Here is a 20,799-nt window from a genome sequence, read left to right as displayed (position 1 = left end):
AGGTGGGTGACCAGAATTGTACACATTACGCTAATATCAGCCTTACCAACATCTTGTACAACTTCAAGAAAATGTCCCAACTCCTATGTTCAGTACCTTGATTTATGTGGGCCAATGTGCTAAAAACTCTCTTTACAATTTAAGGACACCCCAGCATATGATCAAACTCCCATATTATTATTATTATTATTAAATTCAAAAGTCCAACTTCTTTGCTTGTTCCAATGAACAGCAGAACCAATTTCTGCTCTTATTCTCAATATTTAGCTGTTGTTCTTTTATCAGTCTTGCATGTACTTGATGCCATTTATTACATTGTAAAGGTATGGTGACTGCATCACATGATTTCTCTGTATTTTCCGACCTATGAACAAAATCAACTTAAGGATATCTGTTTAATGAACAGAACTTGTTTATTACTGAGCGGCGGCCTAGTAACTGTAGGTGTGCAAATCTACACACCTTTCAATAAAAAAAGAGTAGCCATTTACTCTAGGCATTCATTCTGAGCTCTCTTCCATTTTCATCAACATCCATCCATTGTCATTTTAATAATGTCAATGTCCTCTCATTCTGGCAACAGCTAATACTAGCTCACATTGGATACGACAGAATTGACAAAATAACCATCATCTGTGCTATTTTTATTGCTCTGTTGTTACCAGCTGCTGGAGTTGCAAAAGTCTGCTTCTTATTTTACACTGGAGTACATGGCTGAGCCAACCAGATTCTTGACAGACCTTGATGCATTTCCTAGCAGCCAGTACAATTGGTTCAGAAAAGAGACCTTTCAAAAGCCGAGGCTGAAGAATTGAACCCTTCAAAGCAAATAGAGGTGGCGACGTTATCTGATACTGTGAATATGAACCCTATTCAGTGTAATAATGTTTAGATTTCTGGAATTGTCACCTATGAATTCACCACAGAAATCACATCACACAGTGTGTGGAAAGTATGCTTTGTTTTTTCACTCTGATCCAACCTTTGATGCCCCTCAGGCACTTTAGTTAAGTTCTGAGTCATGCTAATACTTAACTGGACTGCGCAAAATCACCTGCTGGGTTTGGGGCATTTCTGATGCCACTTTAAAGGGAAGCAGCTCTGTCTGCAGAGGAAGGGGCCTATTTGAACACAATAGTCATTAAACAGTTGGGATGCAGTACTGTGGGTGATCGTGTTTACTGGACTGGCAGCTGGAGCCCTGAACTATTGATCCAGAACAGGAACTTAAAGTCAGTCTACCATGGCAAATGGGAATATAGAAATTCGAAAAAAAAGTGTAACCAGTAGTGGTAGTGCGACCACTCAAGTCAAGTCTGATGTTCTCCTAACCAGGTGTCTATTGGTGGGTCCTCAGGTGGCTGTATTCCCTTAATGGAGAATGGCCATGCATGACTTGGTTTAACATGGAGAAGCTGATGCATGGGCAGCCGCCACACCAGTCTACCAGCCACTCTACTTCCTCTCTGTACTCTGACTCGTCATCATTACTGAAGAGGCCAACCACTGTTGTGTCATCCGCAAACCTGACAACAGGGTTTGAGCTGAATCCTGCAACACAGCAGGTGTCAGCAGTGTGAACAGCAGTGGGCAGAGCATACAGCCTTGGCGAGCGCCAGTGCTCAGCATAATGGAACATAGAACATAGAAATCTACAGCACATTACAGGCCCTTCCGCCCACAATGTTGTGTCAACGATGTAACCTACAATAGAAACTGCCTCGAATTTCCCTGCTGTACAGTCCTCTATTTTTCTATGATCCATGTACTTATCTAAGAGTCTCTTAAAAGACCCTGTTGTATCCACCTCTACCACCATCACTGGCAGTGCATTCCACGCACCACTCTCTGTGAGAAAAACTTACATCTGACATCTCCCTTGTACCTTCTTCCAAGCACCTTAAAACTATGCCCCTCGTGCTAGCCATTTCAGCCTGGGAAAAAGCCTCTGACTATCCACATGATCAATGCCTCTCATCATCTTATACACCTCTATCAGGTCGTCTCTCATCCTCCACCGCTCCAAGGAGAATAGGCCAAGTTCACTCATCCTATTCTCATAAGGCATGCTCTATAATCCAGGCAACATCCTTGTAAATTTCCTCTGCACTCTCTCTATAATATCCACATTCCTGCTGTAATGAGGTGACCAGAACTAAACACAGTACTCCAAGTGGGGTCTAACTAAGGTCTTATATTGCTGCAACATTACTTCAAGGCTCTTGAATTCAATCCCACAATTAATGAATGCCAACATGCCATTCACCTTCTTAACAACACTGTCAACCTGCACAGAAAATTTGAATGTCCTATGGACACATACCCCAAGATATCATTAATCCTCCACACTACCAAGAATTTTACCATTAATATTAGATCTGTCTTCAAATTTGATGTACTAAAATGAACCACTACACACTTACATGAGTTGAACTCCATCTGCCACTTCTCAGCCCAGTTCTGCATCCTATCAATGTCCCGGTGTAACCTCTGACAACCCTCCAGACTGTCCACAACACCCCCAACTTTAGTGTCATCAGCAAACTTACTAACCCACCCTTCTACTTCCTCATCCAGGTCACTTATAAAAAATCACAAAGAGGAGTTGTCCCAGAATGGATCCCTGAGGAACACCACTGGTCACTGTCCTCCATGTAACTAGAGACGTCGCTGCCCACGTGGACTGACACTAACTTTTCTGTTAAGGAGTCCGGGATCCAGTTACAGAGGGAAGTGTTGAGACACAACAAGGACTGCTTCCCCACGTGTTTATGGGTGGAACAGAGTAATAAGAAAGATATGACCATCTTAATGGGGCTACATTACAGAACACCTAATAGTCCAAGGGAATTTAGGGGAACTAATTTGTGGAGAGACAAGTTGTTATAGTAGGTGATTTTAAGTTTCCACATATTAACTGTGACTCCCATACTGTAAGAGGACTAGATCAGATAGAGTTTGACAGATATGTTTAGGAAAGTTTCCTTATCTATATATCGAAGTCCCAACAAGAGAGTGTGCGATACTTGTTCTGCTAATAGGGAATGAAGGAGGACAGGTGACAGAAGTTTGTGTAGGGGAACACTTTGCATCTAGTGATCATAATGCCATTAGTTTCAAAATAAGTATGCAAAAAGATAGGTCTGGTCCGAGGATTGAGATTCAAAATTGGGGAAGGGCCGATTTTGATGGTATCAGAAAGGATCTGGCAAGTGTGGTTTGGGACAGGTTGTTTTCCAGCAAAGTGGATTTGGTAAGGGGGAGGCCTTCAGAAGTGAAATTTTGAGAGTACAAAGCTTGTATGTGCCTGTCAGAATAAAAGGTAAAGATAACAGGTGTAGAGAACCTTGGTTTTCAAGAGATATTGATGCCCTGGTTAAGAAATAAATGAGGTGCATTGCAGGTATAGGCAAGTAGGAACAAATGAGTTGCTTATGGAATATAAGAAATGCTTATATTAAGAAAGAAATCAGGAGGGCTAGTAGAAGTCATGAGGTTGCTCTAGCAGACAAAGTGAATGAGAATCCTAAGGGATTCTACAGATATGTTAAGACCAAAAGAATTGCAAAGGTCAAAATTGGTCCTCTGGAAAATTAGAATGGTAATCAATATGTGGAGCCCAAAGAGATGGGGGAGATCTTAAATGATTTGTTTGCATCTGTATTTAATCAGGAGACAGACAGGGTCTATGGAAGTGAGGGAAACCAGCATCAACTTCATAGATCCTATACAGATTACAGAGGAGGAGGTGCTTGCTGTCATGAGGCAAATTAGGGTGGATAAATCCCCAAGGCCTGACAAGGTGTTCCCTCAGACCCTGTAGGGGGTAAGTACAGAAATTGTCAGGGCCCTCGCAGAGAAACTTCAGAGACAGGTGAAGTACCAGAGGACTGGAAGATAGCCAAAGCTCTTCTGCTGTTCAAGAAAAGCTTTAAAAATAAACCAGGAAATTATGGGCCGATAAGCCTGACATCAGGAGTGGGAAAATTATTAGAACATATTCTACAGGTCTAGACATATGAGATTTTGGGTAGATATAGACTGATTAAGGATAGTCAGCATGGTATTGTGTGTGGTAGGTCATACCTAACCAATCTTACAGAGCTTTTTGAGAGAGTTATCAGGAAAGTGGATGAAGGCAAGGCAGTGGACTTTAGCAAGGCCTTTGACAAGGTCCCACATGGGATGATAGTCAAGAAGGTTCAGTGGTAGTAGATGGTTGCATCTCTGACTTGAGGCCTGTGATTAGTGCAGTGCCGCAGGGATTGGTGCTGGGTACATTGCTATTTATTATAAACACAAAATACTCTGCAGATGCTGGGGTCAAAGCAACATGCACAACACACTGGAGGAACTCAGCGGGTTGGGCAGAATCCGTGGAAGCAAACAGTCAACATTTCGGGCCGAGACCCTTCATCAGAACTGAAGAGGGAGGGGCCAGGGGCCCTATAAAGAAGGTGGGGGAGGGTGGTAGGTGCGAGATGAAAAACCAGTTAGGGGAAAGATCAAGGGGTGGGGGAGGGGAAGCAGGGAGGGGATAGGCAAGAAAGGTGAAGAAGGAATGTAAAGGGAAAGCACTATAGGTAGTAGAAGGAGGCGGAACTATGAGGGAGGTGATAGACACAACACGCTGGAGGAACTCAGCAGGTCAGGCAGCATCTATCACCTCCCTCATGGTTCCGCCTCCTTCTACTACCCATGGTGAATTCCCCTTACATTCCATCTTCACCTTTCCTGCCTATCCCCTTCTGCTTCTCCTCCCCCACCCCTTGATCTTTCCCCTTACTGGTTTTTCACCTGGCACCTACCAGCCTTCTCCTTCCCACCCTCCCCCCACCTTCTTTATAGGGCCCCTGCCCCCTCCCTCTTCAGTCCTGACGAAGGGTCTCAGACTGAAACGTTGACTGCTCGTTTCCACGGATGCTGCCTGACCTGCTGAGTTCCTCCAGCGTGTTGTGCGTGTGGCTTGTTATTTATCATCTGTATCAATGATCTGGATGATAATGTGGTTAAATAGATCAACAAATTTGCAGATGATACCAAGATTGCAGGTGTAGTGGACAGCAAGGAAGGCTATCGTGACTTGCAGTGGGATCTGGACCAGCTGGAAAAAAGTGCTGAAAAATAACAGATGGTAATTACTGTAGACAAGTGCAAGGTCTTGCACTTCGGTAGGACCAACCAGGATAGCTCTTACACAGTGAAGGGTAGGGCATTAGAACAAAGGGATATGGGGATACGAGTCCATAATTCATTAAAAATGGCATCACAGGTAGATAAGGTTGTAAAGAAAGCTTTTGGCACATTGGCCTTTGTAAATCAAAGTAGTGAGTACAGGAGGTGCAAGAGAAAATTTACAAGGATGTTGTCAGGTCCGGAGCACTTGAGTTATATGGAAAGATTGAATAGGTTAGGACTTTATTCCTTAGAATGCAAATGGTTGAGAGGAGATTGATAGAGGTGTACAAAATTATGAGGGGTATAGATAGCATAAATGCAAGCCAACATTTTCCACTGATGTTGGATGGGACCACAACTAAAGGTCATGGGTCAAGGGTGAAAAGTGAAAAGTTTAAGAAGAACACGAGAGGAAACTTCTTTACTCAGAAGGTCATGAGAGTGTGGAACAAGCTGCTAGTGCAAGTGGTGTATGCGAGCTCGATTTCAACATTTAAGAGAAGTTTGAATAGGTACGTGGATGGTCGGGATATGGAGGACTATGGTCCTGGTGTAGGTAGATGGCAGTAGGCAGTTTAAATGGTTCAGCACAGTGTAGATGGGTTGAAGGGCCTGTTTCTGTGCTGTACTTTTCTATGACTCTACGACTCTACACGACCTTACTAGTTTGCTCTCATTTTGTGCTATATTTTTATATATTTTATTGTAATTTATAGTAATTTTTATGTATTGCACTGTATTGCTCCACCAAATCACATATTTTGTGACATCGAACAGTACAACACAGGAACAGATCATTCAGCCCACAACATTGTGCCGAACCAGCTGAAAAGCAAATCAAAAACACCCGGACACTAATCCCTCCTACCTACCCCATGTCCATATCCCTCCCTCCATCCATCTGCCTATCCAAATGTCTCTTAAAAGCCTCTATCACCACACCAGGCATCCATGACTCTCTGAGTAAAAAAGCCTACCCCTCACATCCCCCTGAACCTCACCTTCAATGCATGCCCTCTGTTATTAGACATTTCAACCCTGGGAAACAGATACTCTCTGTCCACTGCATCTATGCCTCTCATAATCTGTAAACCTCTTTCAGAACTCTCCTCAGTTTGCAATGCTCCAGAGAAAATAACACAAGTTTGTCCACCCTTTCATGACAGCACATGCTCTCTAAACCAGGGAGCATCCTGGTAAACTTCTTCTGCACCCTCTCCAAAATCTCAACATCCTACCTATAGTGGGGCAACTAGAACTGTACACAATACTCCAGATGTGGCCTAACCAATTTTATAAAGTTGCACCATAACCTCCTGACTTTTCAACTCAATGCCTTGACTAATAAAAGCAAGCATTCCATAAGCCTTCTTAATCACCTTAGAGACCTGTGTAAACACTTTCAAGGAGCTATGAACATGGATCCCAAGATCTCTCTGCTCAGCAACACTGTTAAACATCTTGTCTTTAACAGTGTACTGTCTCCTTGCATTTGCCCAGTCGAGGTGCAACACCTCACACTTATCTGAATTAAACACCATCTGCCATTTCTCTGCCCATATCTGCAACTGATCTATATTGCACTCTTTGCTAGTCTTTTACACTATCCACAACTCCACCAATCTTGGTATCATCTGCAAATTTACTAACCCACCCACCTACATTTTCATCCAGGCCATTTATAAACATCACAAACAGCAGAGGTCCTAGCACAGATCTCTGTGAAACTCCACTAATTGCAAGGCTCCAGCTCAAATGAGCCCTTACAACCACTACCCTCTGTCTACTATGCGCAAGCCATTTGAATCCAAACAGTCAATTCGCCACAGACCCCATGCATCTTAATCTTCTGGATTAGCCTCCTATCAAGTCAAGTCACCTTTATTGTCATTTCGACCATAACTGCTGGTACAGTACATAGTAAAAATGAGAGGACGTTTTTCAGGACCATGGTGTTACATGACACAGTACAAAAACTAGACTGAACTACGTAAAAAAAAACACAGAGAAAGCTACACTAGACTACAGACCTACACAGGACTGCATAAAGTGCACAAAAACAGTGCAGGCATTACAATAAATAATAAACAGGACAATAAGGGCAATGTGTCAGGCTCTGGGTATTGAGGAGTCTGATAGCTTGGGGGGAGAAACTGTTACATAGTCTGGTTGTGAGAGCCCGAATGCTTCGGAGCCTTTTCCCAGATGGCAAGAGGGAGAAGAGATTGTATGAGGGGTGCATGGGGTCCTTCATAATGCTGTTTCCTTTGCAGATGCAGCGTGTAATGTAAATGTCCGTGATAGCGGGAAGAGAGAGCCCGATGATCTTCTCAGCTGACCTCACTATCCGCTGCAGGGTCTTGCGATCCGAGATGGTGCAATTTCCGAACCAGGCAGTGGTGCAGCTGCTCAGGATGCTCTCAATACAACCCCTGTAGAATGTGATGAGGATGGGGGGGCGGGAGATGGACTTTCCTCAGCCTTCACAAAAAGTAGAGACGCTGCTGGGCTTTCTTTGCTATGGAGCTGGTGTTGAGGGACCAGGTGAGATTCTCCATCAGGTGAACACCAAGAAATTTGGTGCTCTTTACAATCTCTGCTGAGGAGCCATCGATGTTCAGCGGAGAGTGGTCACTCTGTGCCCTCCTGAAGTCAACAACCATCTCTTTTGTTTTGTTCACATTCAGAGACAGGTTGTTGGCTCTGCACCAGTCCGTTAGCTGCTGCACCTCCTCGCTGTAAGCTGACTTGTCATTCTTGCTGATGAGACCCACCATGGTCGTGTCATCAGCGAACTTGATGATGTGGTTCAAGCTGTGTGTTGCAGCACAGTCATGGGTCAGCAGAGTGAACAGCAGTGGACTGAGCACACAATCCTGGGGGGGCCCCGTGCTCAATGTGATGGTGTTGGAGATACTGCTCCCGATCCGGACTGACTGACTATGAGGGTCAAATTCCTCACTAAAATCCATATAGACAACATCCACTGCTCTATCCTTGTCACCTTGTCAAAAAAAATGTTATGGTAAGGATGTAGAGCAGAAGTTTCAAATTGCTCCCTGAAATCCTTTTTATAGGTTAATGTGGAGCCCTGCCAGAATCTCGTGCCTATTTCCACGTGTGGTCAAATTTCAGGATTTTGTGATATGCATGGGTACAGATTCTTACTCTTTACACCTTTCATCTCTTTGCCAGATTGTCAGTGACAGACCAAGAGTGTTTGCCTTTGATACTGAAGATAAGATTACTCAGGGTAATAAATCACGCCTGTAGCCAATGCATCAGATTGTTAGCAGTTTCATTAAAGTCCAGGACAGAATGATAATGGAAAGTATTTATAAACACAAGAGATTCTACAGATGCTGGATATCTAGAGCAACACACACAAACTGCTGGATGAACTGTGGGTCAGACAGCATCTATGGAAATGAATAAACAATCAATTTTGACTTTCCTTCACTGGTTCAGCTGGATGATTAATTCAGGTTTGGCAATTGTTGTTCATTTTTTATCTACTGATAAAATCCACCTCTTTAGGCACTGATTTAAAATGTATTGATAGGAAGGTTCTACTTCAGACATTAGGTGGTGTTACTTATCTTCTGGTATTAACTCTTTACAGACAACTTCATTTTAAACCCTGATCATTATCACAGACAAGTATGGCGCAGGAACAGATTCAGAATGCCTGCGGTGAATACAATACCAAATTAAAATAAATCTCTTCTGCCTGTAGATGATCCACCCCCTTCCGTCTCTTGGATAGTTATGTGCCTAACAGCCTCTTTAAGCTATTATCATGCTTGTTTCCACCACTTCCACTGGCAGCCCATTCTAGGTACCTACCATAGAGATGTGGAAAAAAGACTTCCCCCGCAAATCTCTAAACTTTCTCCCTCTCACTTTAAATGCATTCTTTGGGACTTAACATAGCTCCACTGGGAAAAAAATATAGCCTGCCTGTTTACAGTATCTGTGCCTCACGCAATCTTTTAAAATTCTATCCTATGATTGTGTTAGATTGCCAATACATGACAACAGTCAAACCAACAGTGAATAGTAATACTTTTCCTAGTAAGAGTCCTATAAAAATACTCTTAAAGTGGCAATGCAACCAAGAAAGGTATGGAGATCTGTATTGTACTTTTTACTGTGATATAATCTGATACTAGAATGATTAGAAGATTGGCTGGTAGGATATAAAGAGTGGGATTAAAGAAGTTTTCTGGTCAGTTGCTGATGACAAGTGGTGTTCTGCTGGCATCAGTGTTTGTACCGCTTCTTTTCAAATTTTATGTCATTGATGTGGATGACATAATCGATGGGTCTGTAGCCAAGTTTTCATATTTAGTTCAAGTTTAATGGTCATTTAACAATGCACAAATACCCATGAATACAGCCAAATGAAACAGTGTTACTTCAGGGACAAGGTGCAACACACCGTACCAACAGTCACCCACAGCACAAGGCACATTTAGCACATATAAGATACAATAAAATCCTGTCACAAAAAATATAGTCCAGGACCCTGAGTCCATGAATGTTGCAGAAAACTGCAGTCAAACACAATATGACATGTCTCCCACTGATAAAACACCAGAGGACAGCACCGACTCCAGCTTGGACACCACATCATTCCACCTCCAACAGAGTGCACCAACTCTGACGCCGCTCTCCTGGGCAGCAATCAGCAAGCAAAACCACGGCTTGAGGCCTAGTCCTTGCTATGACCGAGGCAATGCAGCTCTCCCACTGTCCGCCAATACATCAGTGAATTGGACTTGCAGCAGTCCACATTAACAATGTCCAACAGAGTGCAAATGATACAAAGATAGGTGGAAGGGCAGGTAATGTTAAAGAAGCTGGGAGTCAGCAGAAGGATTTGGACATATTAAGAGAATGGGTGAAGAAGTGGCAGATGGAATACAGTGCAGGGGAATGCATGGTCATGCACTTGGGTAGAAGGAATAAAGGCATAGACTATTCTATAAATGGGAAGACTTTCAGAAACCAGAGCTGCCAAGCGATTTGGGAGTCCTTGCGCAAGATTCCCTAAAGGTTGCCTTGCAGGTTGAGTTGGTAGCAAGGGAGCCAAATACAATGTTTGTATTCATTTGGAGAGGGCTAGAATATAAAAGCAAGGGACTAATGCTGAGCCTTTATAAGAAATTGGTCAGACACAATGGCCTATCTTGAGCAGCTTAGGGAATTGATTTGCTGCCATCAGAGAGGGTGTAGAGGAGGTTCATGAGACTGATTCTGGGAATGAAAGGGTTAACATATTTGAGGTGTTTGATGTCTCTGGCATCAGAATGGGGGGGGGGGAATCTCATTGAAACCTATCGAATATTGAAATCCTAGATAAAGTGGACTTGGAGAGGATATTCCCTATAGGCATCTAGCTTCAAAGGGCACAGCCTCAGAGTTCAAGGAAGCCCCTTCAGAACAGAGAAGAGGAAGAATTTATTTAGCCAGGAGGTAATGAATCTGAGGCTAAATCATTGGTATATTTAAAAAAAAGGTTGATAAGTTCTTGATTAGAAAGGGTGTCAAAGGTTATGGATGAATACAGGAGAATGGGGTTGAGAAGGATAATTAATCAGCCACGATGGAATGGCAAAGCAGACTCGATGGGCCAAATGGCCTAATCCTAGTCTTATGGAAATAACATTTCAAATGGAGTTGTGGATAGTGTAGAAGACTGGCAAAGAATACAGCTTGATATAGAGCAGTCACAAATATGGGGTGAGAAATGGAAGATGGAGTCTAATCCAGATAAATGTGAGGTGTTGCACTTTGAAGCACAAATGCAAGAAGACTATAAATTGTTAAGGGCAAGATCCTTAACAGTGTTGCCGAGCAGAGAGATCTTAGGATCCAAGTTTATAGCTCCTTGGAAGTGGCTACATGGGTCAATAGGGTGCTTATGAAGGCTTATGGAATGTTTGCTTTTATTAGTCGAGGCATTGAGTTCAAAAGTTGGGAGGTTATGTTGCAACTTTATGAATCTCTGGTTAGGCCACATCTGGAGTATTGTGTACAGTTCTGGTTGGCCCACTATAGGAAGGATATTGAGGCTTTGGAGAGGGCGCAGAAGTGGCTTACTAGGATGCTGCCTGGTCTAGAGGGCATGTGCTATCACGAGAAGTTGGAAAATCTTGGGTTCTTTGGAGCTTCGGAGGCTGTGGGGAGATCTGATAGAGGTTTACAAGATTATGAGAGGCAGAGGCAGATTGAACAGAGAGCATCTGTTTCCCAGGTTTGAAAAGTCTAATACCAGAGGGCATGCATTGAAGGTGAGAGGTGATAGGTTCAAAGGGATGTGAGGGGTAAGTTTTTTACCCAGAGTTCGGGATGCCTGGAATGCATTGCCTGGTATTGTGGTAGAGGCAAATACATTAGAGGCTTTTAAGAGATACTTGGATAGGCACATGAATATAAGGAAGATGGAGGGATATGGACATGGTGTAGGCAGGAGGGATTAGTGTTTGTGTGTTTATGATTTGCTTTTTATCTAGTTCAGCACAACATTGTGGGCCAAATGGGCTTGTTCCTGCTCTGTGCTGTTCTATGGTCTATGACTAATCAGGTGAGCATTTGTGGTACAGTAATTTAATTTTGCAACAAAATATTAGCAATGGGGTTGTATGTATTCAATATTTCAGTAATATTTGAGTAATATTGCAAATATATTGTTTGATTTGGATTTTTTTTTGTTCACAAAATTCATGATGGGTTATATGTAAGAAGTACGTGAATGGCAAATGTCATTACACCACCACGTCATGAGTGAGCTGCTCACCAAAAATAAGAAGAAAAAAAGGTAGGAAAATATATCTTGGTTCCTGTGTTTTTCTTCCAATTTGTTTCTGGAGTTACAAAATAACAGTGGTGATGAGAAAGTTTTAAAATGAACCCAAGATGACAGCTACCTATCTGTTAAAGCGCAACACATTTTTACTTAGAGGAGAGAGAGAGAGAGAAACATTCCAGTTTACAAAAAAGTGCAGCTTTTTTTATTTTGGAAGGGGAGAGTGAGAGGTTTGAGTTTCTAAGAAAATGGATGAAATTAAGAAGCTATGAGTGCACCCGCAGGTTCACAGACAGTATCTGAAATGGCTGGCTACATTGGAAAGGTAACAAATAAATGGATTCTGTATACTGAATGAATTGAGCAGCATTTTTAAGCAAATGAAATAGTCGATGAAAACAATTGGCAGTGTTGATAAGTTTGTTGAATGGAAATGTGTACAGTTTGCTTAGAAGTTTAACTGCTCCAACCAAACCAGCCGAAATGAGCTTTGCTGATACCATGACTGCAATGCAGGGACATTTAGAATGAAAACCATTGTTGATTGCCGAGCACTTTAGATTTCATAAGTGAAATCAAAATGAAGTGAAGACTTACATGGCTGAATTGAAGAAATTGTTCAGTGTCAGTGTCCATTCTTTAAAAGAGCAGTTGAAATACCTATATCAATGGAAACAGCAGCCAGAGATGAATTTGAGTTGCAGTCAGGAATGAAAATGAGTGTGAACAAAATTGCAACATCAAAACAGAAACCTGCCTGGCCAAACAAATTGTGTTGCCATTGTGCCAGGTTTAAAGGTGAAACTTGCAGAGAATGCAACATAGTAAGATGTACACAAAGAGCATGTTGGAAAGACAAAAATAAATGGAGTCCGCAGGGAAGAGAAAATGATAAAAAGATAAGTTGCAGTTTCAAAAAGAGCACTAATCTGCATGCTGCTGTTGAAAAATTTGATTATAATAAGTGACACAGGACTAAGTAGTTTTGATATTTATAATGTGAAAACTAACAAGAGACAATCAATATGGTTTACACCAGAAGTGAAAAGCAAATTAATTAAAATAGAAATGGAAACTGGCACAGCTGTTTCAGTCATTCCACAAAATGAGTTTGAATGGCATTTCAAATATACTGAATTGAAGCCTGCAGATATCCACCTAAGAACTTATACTGGAGAAAAGATAATTCCTGTGGGATTGACATTAACAACAGTGAAATAGAACAACCAACAAGCCACATTTGGGCCAGCATTTGGTAAAAGCAGGAGAACTAGCATTATGGTGCCATGATTGGCAGAGACAACTACAATTTGATTGGAGATCCATCCACCATCTGTACGCCAATTAAGAAAGGTACTGGATGATGCTACACCAAAGTTTTACAAAGCATGTCCAGTTCCTTATAACATCCATGATAAAGCAGCCAGTGAGCTAGTTCGCATGGAAGCCGAACAGATTATTTCCAGGTTGAGTGCTGTCTATGGACAATGCCAATGCTCCCAGTAGCCAAGAAGGATGGACCTCTCTGGGTAGGTCACCATTAACCCAGGATGGTTCCCAGGATAGAGGATATCTTTGCAGACCTTTCTGGAGGGAAATACTTCAGCTGAGACTTACGCACAGATGTAGATGGTAAAATTGTCCATAGTGCTTCTCAACATAAACACTCACAAAGGGCTTTATTGCTATAATAAGTTTATTTTCGGAGTAGCATCTGCACTAGCACTCAGGGAGAAAGCTATGGACCAGGTGCAGCAAGGCTGCCTAGGCACTCAGTGTTACCAGGATGACATCCTTGTTACCTGTGAGGAGACAAGGAACATCTCCGAGATCTCAGGACAGTGTTAAAAAAATTAGAAGATTATGGCCTCAGGGCATGACGCAACATGTGTGAATTATTTAAACCGAGCATCACTTACTGTGGTCATACCATTGATGTACATGAATTACACAAGTGTGCTGAGAAAATTCAAGCAATGATGGATGCCCCAAGGCCAAAGGACATGTCACAGTTGTGGTCCTTTTTAGGATTTGTCAATTACTACAACAGGTTCCTGCCAAACCTGGCAACTGTGCTCCATCCCTTGAACTTATTACTACAGATTTGGTGGAAATGGAAATGGACAAAGCAGTGTGAGGTGGCTTTCAAAAATTAAAGTCAGACACTGTACAGACACATTATGATCCTGATCGTCCACTTAAACTCACCTGTGATACCTCACCTTATAGTGCAGGTGCAGTCATATCACATGTTATGAGCAACAGAAGTGAAGGCCCCATAGCCTTTGCATCACATTCCCCTAGCACTTCAGAAAAAAATGCACATTTATTGGCAAAGAGAGGCCTTGAGTCTGGTTTGGGGTGTAAAGTGTTTTAATCAGTACTTGTATGATAGAGAGTTTACCCTCATCAACCACTAGTGCCAATTTTCAATCCGCAGAAAGGTGTTCCAATAACAGCAATGGCACAAATGCAGAGATGAGCTTTCTTTCTTGGAAGACACAATTACAAGATGAATTCAAGAGGGCAGCTATTCATCGAAATGCTGATGGGTTGTCCCATTTACCCTTGGAAAAGGAAATACCTGAAAATTTACAGAAGGGGACTCTCCTCTTGACGTATTCTCCCTACTGCAAATGCAAATTGAAAGTCTGCTTATCATGCAGAGATGATCCAAAGGGAAACCAGAAAAGACCCCGTACTGTCTCAGGTCTAAGTGGCAACCCAAAATGGTCAGAGTGTGCAACAGAAATCCCAGTTTTTACCAGTGCCAGGTTGAATTTGCCCTTGGCAGGTATTGCTTTATGTAGGATTGAGAGTTGTTCCATCCAAACTGAGTAAAGTGTTGGAGAAGCTACATGCTGCTCATCTATGTGTGGTCAAAATGAAAGCCTTGGCTTGAAGCATTGTCTGCTGGTCTGTGATTGATCTGCAGATCGAGCAGTTTGCCATGCACTGCTTGGAAGGCCAACACGTCCAGACGAATCTACGAGGAGCACCTATCCATCCCTGGGAATGGCCTGCATTGCCCTGGAGTGGATTCTTGTAGATTTGGCCGGACCATTCATGGGGACAGATTTCTTGGTAGTAGCGGGTGCAGCTACAAAGTGGCCAAAAGTGTTCCCAATAGCCTCCACTACACATCACAGCCAGCAACTCACCAGCTATGCTGGGTCATCCCTTGGATCTCCTGAAAACCAATCTGACAGGGAGTATGCAGGACAAACAGCTGAGACAAATTGAGGGCTTCTCATCAAGGGTTTTGCTGTTTCACTCCTGGACAAGCAGCCCCAGTGAGTACTACAGAGATCATCAAATGTGGGGACTTGGACAGATTAAGGACTGAATTGGACCACATTCTTCCACAGTAAAGATTGTGTCTGATGTCATCTGGAGACAACACATTGGTCAATTGAGTACAGCGGAATCAATTCTTAGAGAGGAAAGATGTCCAGAGTTGTCAGAACCACTTCCTACAGTCCCAGAGTCAACTCCTGCGATCACCGCAGAGGACGGCCCGGAACCTGAGATTGCTTCACAGCCACAAGTCTCACTTGCCAAGCAGAGTAACCCTCCTTGTCAGGGAAGACATTATTCCACAAGGGTAAGGAACCCTCCACAGTGATTAAATCTTTAGGCCTGAATGGGACAATTTATAACTTACAATGCTGTGGATGTCTATATAATAGATGTATTACATAGTACACTGTGAGTATATGTAAAATGACTAGAGAGCAATACATCATATAATTGTGTTGAGATGCATTCTATATTAAGTTGGAGTTTATAGTTAAGTAGGGAGGAGTGTAGTGTATTTAATATTTGAGTAATATTTTAAATATATTGTTTGATTAGGCATTTTTTTATATATAATTCATGGCAAACATCATTACACCACCACGTCATAAGTGAGTGGCTCGCTTTTTTAAAAAAATACAAAAGAATAAAATTAAGTGGGCAAACTTAAGGTTAACAAAACTCTAAACCTTTGCTCTCTGTTATGTTGTGTAACTGAAACTAATTGAAAGGAAAGCACAGGAGCAATAACAACAGAGAACAAAGGTTTAGAGTCAGAATCTGACAAAGAAAATAAAATCTACGAGACGGCAAAGGAAATGGATGGTTTTGGTCAAAAATGGCGGTGAAGTTGTTAATAAAGACAAAGATCGGCTGGAAACACTCAACATGGCAGGGAACATCTGAAATAAAAGAAAAAGAGTTAAAGCTGTGATAAAACTTTATTCTTATTATGCTGTTGCTATAAACTGTAATGCCATATACACAGTTGAAGGAGCATATTTCTTTTTCCACCTGGTACTTTCTGCTTTTATTTCTGATTTCGGGCAATTATTATTTGCATTTACTATAATGAAATTATAAATTGTGTAATGCTAACAATACTCTGTCTTCATAAATCAGAGTATTGAGTACCGGAGCTGGGATATCATGTTGAAGGCCATATTTGGAATTCTGGTCACCTACCTACAGGAAAGATATTCCGGTTGGTGAGCCCCGGGAGCAGGATCCATCACCATAATGGACCACAGTTTGAGTCCAGCTGCAGGTCAAGGGCACGAACAGAACCACATTCACCTTGTAAAGAAAAAAGAGACATTAAAGTTAGAAATTAAGCAGTTTCCACAGATCAGCCTGAAGAAGTTTCCCTCTGACACCATTTTAGTTACAGTAAGATTGGAAGAGTACAGAGAAAATTGACTAGGATGTTGTCGGGGCTTAAAGGAAAGGTGGAAATGGTTGGGACTTTATTTTCTGGAAGGTATGGGAATAAGGGGAGATTTCATTGATGTGTACTAAATCATGATAGGTATAGACAGTGTAAATGCAAGCAGGCTTTTTCCACTGAAGTTGGGTGAGACACGAACTAGTGGTCATAGGTTAAGGTAAATGGTGAAATATTGAAGGGGAACCTGAGAGGGATGTCGCACTAAGAGGTTGATGCTAGTGTAGGACGAGCTGCTAGCAGAAGTGTTGTATGTGAGCTTGACTGCAATATTTAAAAGAAGTTTGAAAAAGTACATGGATGGGAGGGTTATGGAGGGCCATGATCCAGGTGCGGGTTGATGGGTTGCATGGCCTAGATGGGCCAATGGATCTGTTTCTGTGCTGTGGTACTCTATGATTCTGTAAAGTATTTCCCTGGGGTAGCTCAGCTGTAAACTAATTCAGCGAATTGTTCCTTCGCTTTTTTTTTGAAACTCTGTGATGATATAACTGTGGAATTCCGCGCAGTCACTTGCCTTCACTCTCTGAAGCTGAGCTTGTTTCTTTCCTAGATCCTGTGTGGGAAGGAGATCCCTCGCTGGGTGAATCGGTTGGCTTACTTCAGTTCCTGTATCCCATTCCTGCAGAGTTGTCTCCCCAAGGAATGGCTCACGCCCGCAGCTCTCCAGAGCCACATCAGCAGCCAGGGCTTAAACAAGGACGATCAGAGCGACACAGGAGACGATGAGTCCCCATCCACCTCAGCCTCTGCAACCACCTCAGGATCTACCAGGACCTGCAGACACACCAGAGTCTAACCATGCCTCTGAACTGTAACTTCTCTGACCCTTTTCCAGTTTTTCATATCTGTTTTTGTAGACTTTCTGTGATAAGCTTTACAGCCTAGGTGTGATACAAAGTCAAAACCCAATGAGAGGCATAAAACAATGGTTTGCAATGATAACTGAGTGACCTTCAAGAGCTTAACTCCCAGGAAACCTGGGTTGACAAGAAGATGGTATCGGAGCCTATTTCCCATTCGATATTCCAGATTCTTTTTTAGAATACCTCTTGTGCACATTTCACACTGACAACCAACCGTTTACATATGCTGGAAACTGCAAGAACATCTGGTGTGGACTGCACTTGTCTGCGCAGTGAAGATGTCCACACAGTGTTAGCAATTACATCAAAAATGAAATATATTTATAAGAACAATTTGACTTGGAAACAGGACAGCATTGACCTCGTATGGATTTTCTTTTGCCAAATTTTGCTTTATGATGTTGAAACGAGCTTCAGTCCAGCACACAGAGGAAGGGGCACAAGGGATAGATACTGTTGCGCAGGCACTGAGAATCTAAATTGATATGAGGGGCAGATGGACAGTAGAGAGCACGGCACTGGTGCACAGACTGTATGCACCGTACTGTAATGGTACATTAGCAGTGGGGGACTGGTCTGGCATAGTGATAGTAGCTGTTATTTTAGAGACTCACTGTACTGACTCTAGGACACATAGCTCAGGCATCTCGATGGCAGGGAGGTTGATCCCAGCTGGCCAGGAAGGAGTGCTGTACTGATATATTCAGATTAAAGAATGTTCCACTAGCACACTGAAAATACAGGCATCATGTTGGCACAGGACTGTTGATTAGACCATTATGGGAACACACAGTAAGGGACGTGGATTTGGCATGCAAGCAGTAAATGAGGTTGTGCTGGCTCAATAGGCTACTGTACAGGTAAACCAACAGTAGGAAATATATCGTGACACAGTCGGCAATGCTGTAGCACTGGCAGCAGGCAAACACTGGGAGAATTCAGGCAAAGGATTCAAGGTGCGATGCATGGAGAGTGGAAGGGTGATATTGCCACAGAGATAGCCGATGAGCTCTGTACAGGAACGCAGGCAGCACATACACCACAGGGATCTCCATGGGGTGATGCATCACCGTACAGACTAGACAGGCACTGCACTGCCACAATGATGGTAGCAGAGGCACTGCACTGCTATGAAGACTGAAGATAAAGCACTCCAGTAGGTGGAGGTCCACACTGCCACACAGCAGAAGGACCAGGATTGTGCTGCCTCATAGTTGTCAGGAAGGTCACTGTACTGGTGGACTAACAGCAGGAGAGCACTGTAATACCTCACCAACAGTAGGAGAGAGGAGAGGCACACACACACACACACACACACACACACACACACACACACACACACACACACACACACACACACACACACACACACACACACACACACACACACACACACACACACACACACACACACACACACACACACACACACATCTTTAGCCAGGAGTTGCTGATGTACTGAAATTCAATTTTCCTTGACAATTTAGATCTAAAAGTGTTAAATGGAAAGCCTCAGATCCGATGAAAAATAACACATACCATAGTCAATGGACTGGAGATTGTAGTGACCTTGTGAATCAGTTATACCACAGTAATTCATTCACAGTGAACACTGGCATGGTGAATTTCTGCATTTCAATCTTGACATCTTGTGATTTGCTTTGAATATTAGCAGTTTTGCATTAAACATCCTGGAGATGAAGAATATTTTGGTTCCTTTGCAGTAATAAATGACTTGCCACAGAAAATCCTGTGGCAAGAATGGATGGATCTCTTGAACATTGGAGTTTTGCGAATGCAGCAGCCACACTAACAAGCACATTGCCAAAGGGTTGCCAGTATTCCTGGTGTGGACTGCAGTCTACAGGGAATTAAAATTAATCTGCTGAGCACTGCAATAAGGAAGGTTGGGAAAAATTGCAAAAAATATTTGTAAAAGGTATTGTGCTCTTTCTTCATTTCCTTTTAACACCATTGTAAATTGCTGAGAAAATACAGCTAGAAATGGAGGAAACAGAACTTGAATCATACCAAGCAACAGAGGGAAATCATGTTCTAGATCTTCCAATCTGACAGCCAAACACTATTGATAATCCTAATCTGTAAGCAAGCCAATTTTTAGCAGATAAATACAGGAATTTGGTTCCGACTGAAGTCTTTATGTAACTGAAGATTATACACCAGTCCCAGTGCTTGCAGTTACAAGCTCATGTTTCCTACTCCTTAGGAAAAGCAGATGACCATGTCTAGCACATAATTCTACCTGACTCTTTGAATATAAACAGAGTGAGTCAGTCTGGTATTGCCTGTATCCCAATGCTAACAAGAGGAGCCAAAGTCCCTCCAGATTGTGAGCTCAACTCTTCAAATTCAATATAACATTTACTCGTTTATTTTTCTCCTGAAAGAAAAGGAATTAAAAAGTACTTTTATTTTTGATTTTATTAAATGACTCGGATGAGGAAGTAGAAGGGTGGGTTAACAAGTTTGCAGATGACACAAAATTTGGTGGTATTGTGGACAGTGTAGAAGGTTGCCAGAGGTTACAATGGCATACTGATAGGATGCTGAGAAGTGGCCGATGTGTTCAGTCTGGAAAAGTGATTCATTTGGAAGGCTGAACTTGAAGGCACAATACAGGGTTAATGGCAGGATTTTTAACACTGTCAATGAACAAAGTGTCAACATCCATAGATCCCTCAAACTTGCAGCGCAAGTGGTTAAGAAGGTGTATGATGTGTTGGCCTTCATTCGTCTGGGAATTGAGTTCAGGAGCCAATAATGTTGCAGCTCTAGAAAACTCTGGTTAGACCACACTTCAAATATTGTGTTCAGTTTTGTTGCTTCATTATAGAAAGGATGTGAAAGTTTTAGAGAGGTACAGAGGAGATTTATCAGGATGCTGCCTGGATTAGAGAGCATGCATGTTGAATGAACTAGGGTTTTTCTCACCAGAGCAAAGAAGGATGAGAGATATCTTGATAGAAGTGTGCAAAATGATAAAAGACTTAGGTAGAGCGGACAGCCAGAAACTTTTTCCCAGGGTAGAAATAGCTAATACGAGGAGGCAGAACTTTTGTGGTGTTTGGAGAGAAGTGTGGGACTTGTCTGTCTTTTACACAGAGAGTGGTAGGTGCATGGAACATTTTGCAAGGGATGGTGGTAGACACAGATATATCAAGGCACATTTAAGAGACTTCAGC

At 42.4% G+C, this 20,799-nt stretch overlaps 1 protein-coding gene across 1 annotated transcript in view; it reads left to right on the top strand.

The window, feature by feature from the left end:
- LOC140725156 (deubiquitinase DESI2) overlaps positions 1-19,366 on the top strand; it is a 286,359-nt gene extending 266,993 nt beyond the window's left edge. The window contains exon 5 of the mRNA XM_073040240.1: positions 17,284-19,366. Within this exon, the coding sequence (XP_072896341.1) occupies positions 17,284-17,529 (246 nt within the window). The 3' untranslated portion in view covers positions 17,530-19,366. The remainder of the gene's footprint in view (positions 1-17,283) is intronic.
- Positions 19,367-20,799: the final 1,433 nt, after the last annotated feature.

Source organism: Hemitrygon akajei, chromosome 3 (genome assembly GCF_048418815.1).
Source record: "Hemitrygon akajei chromosome 3, sHemAka1.3, whole genome shotgun sequence".
In the NCBI taxonomy this organism is placed as follows: Eukaryota; Metazoa; Chordata; class Chondrichthyes; order Myliobatiformes; family Dasyatidae; genus Hemitrygon; species Hemitrygon akajei.
This window is presented reverse-complemented; position numbering and strand designations above follow the sequence as displayed.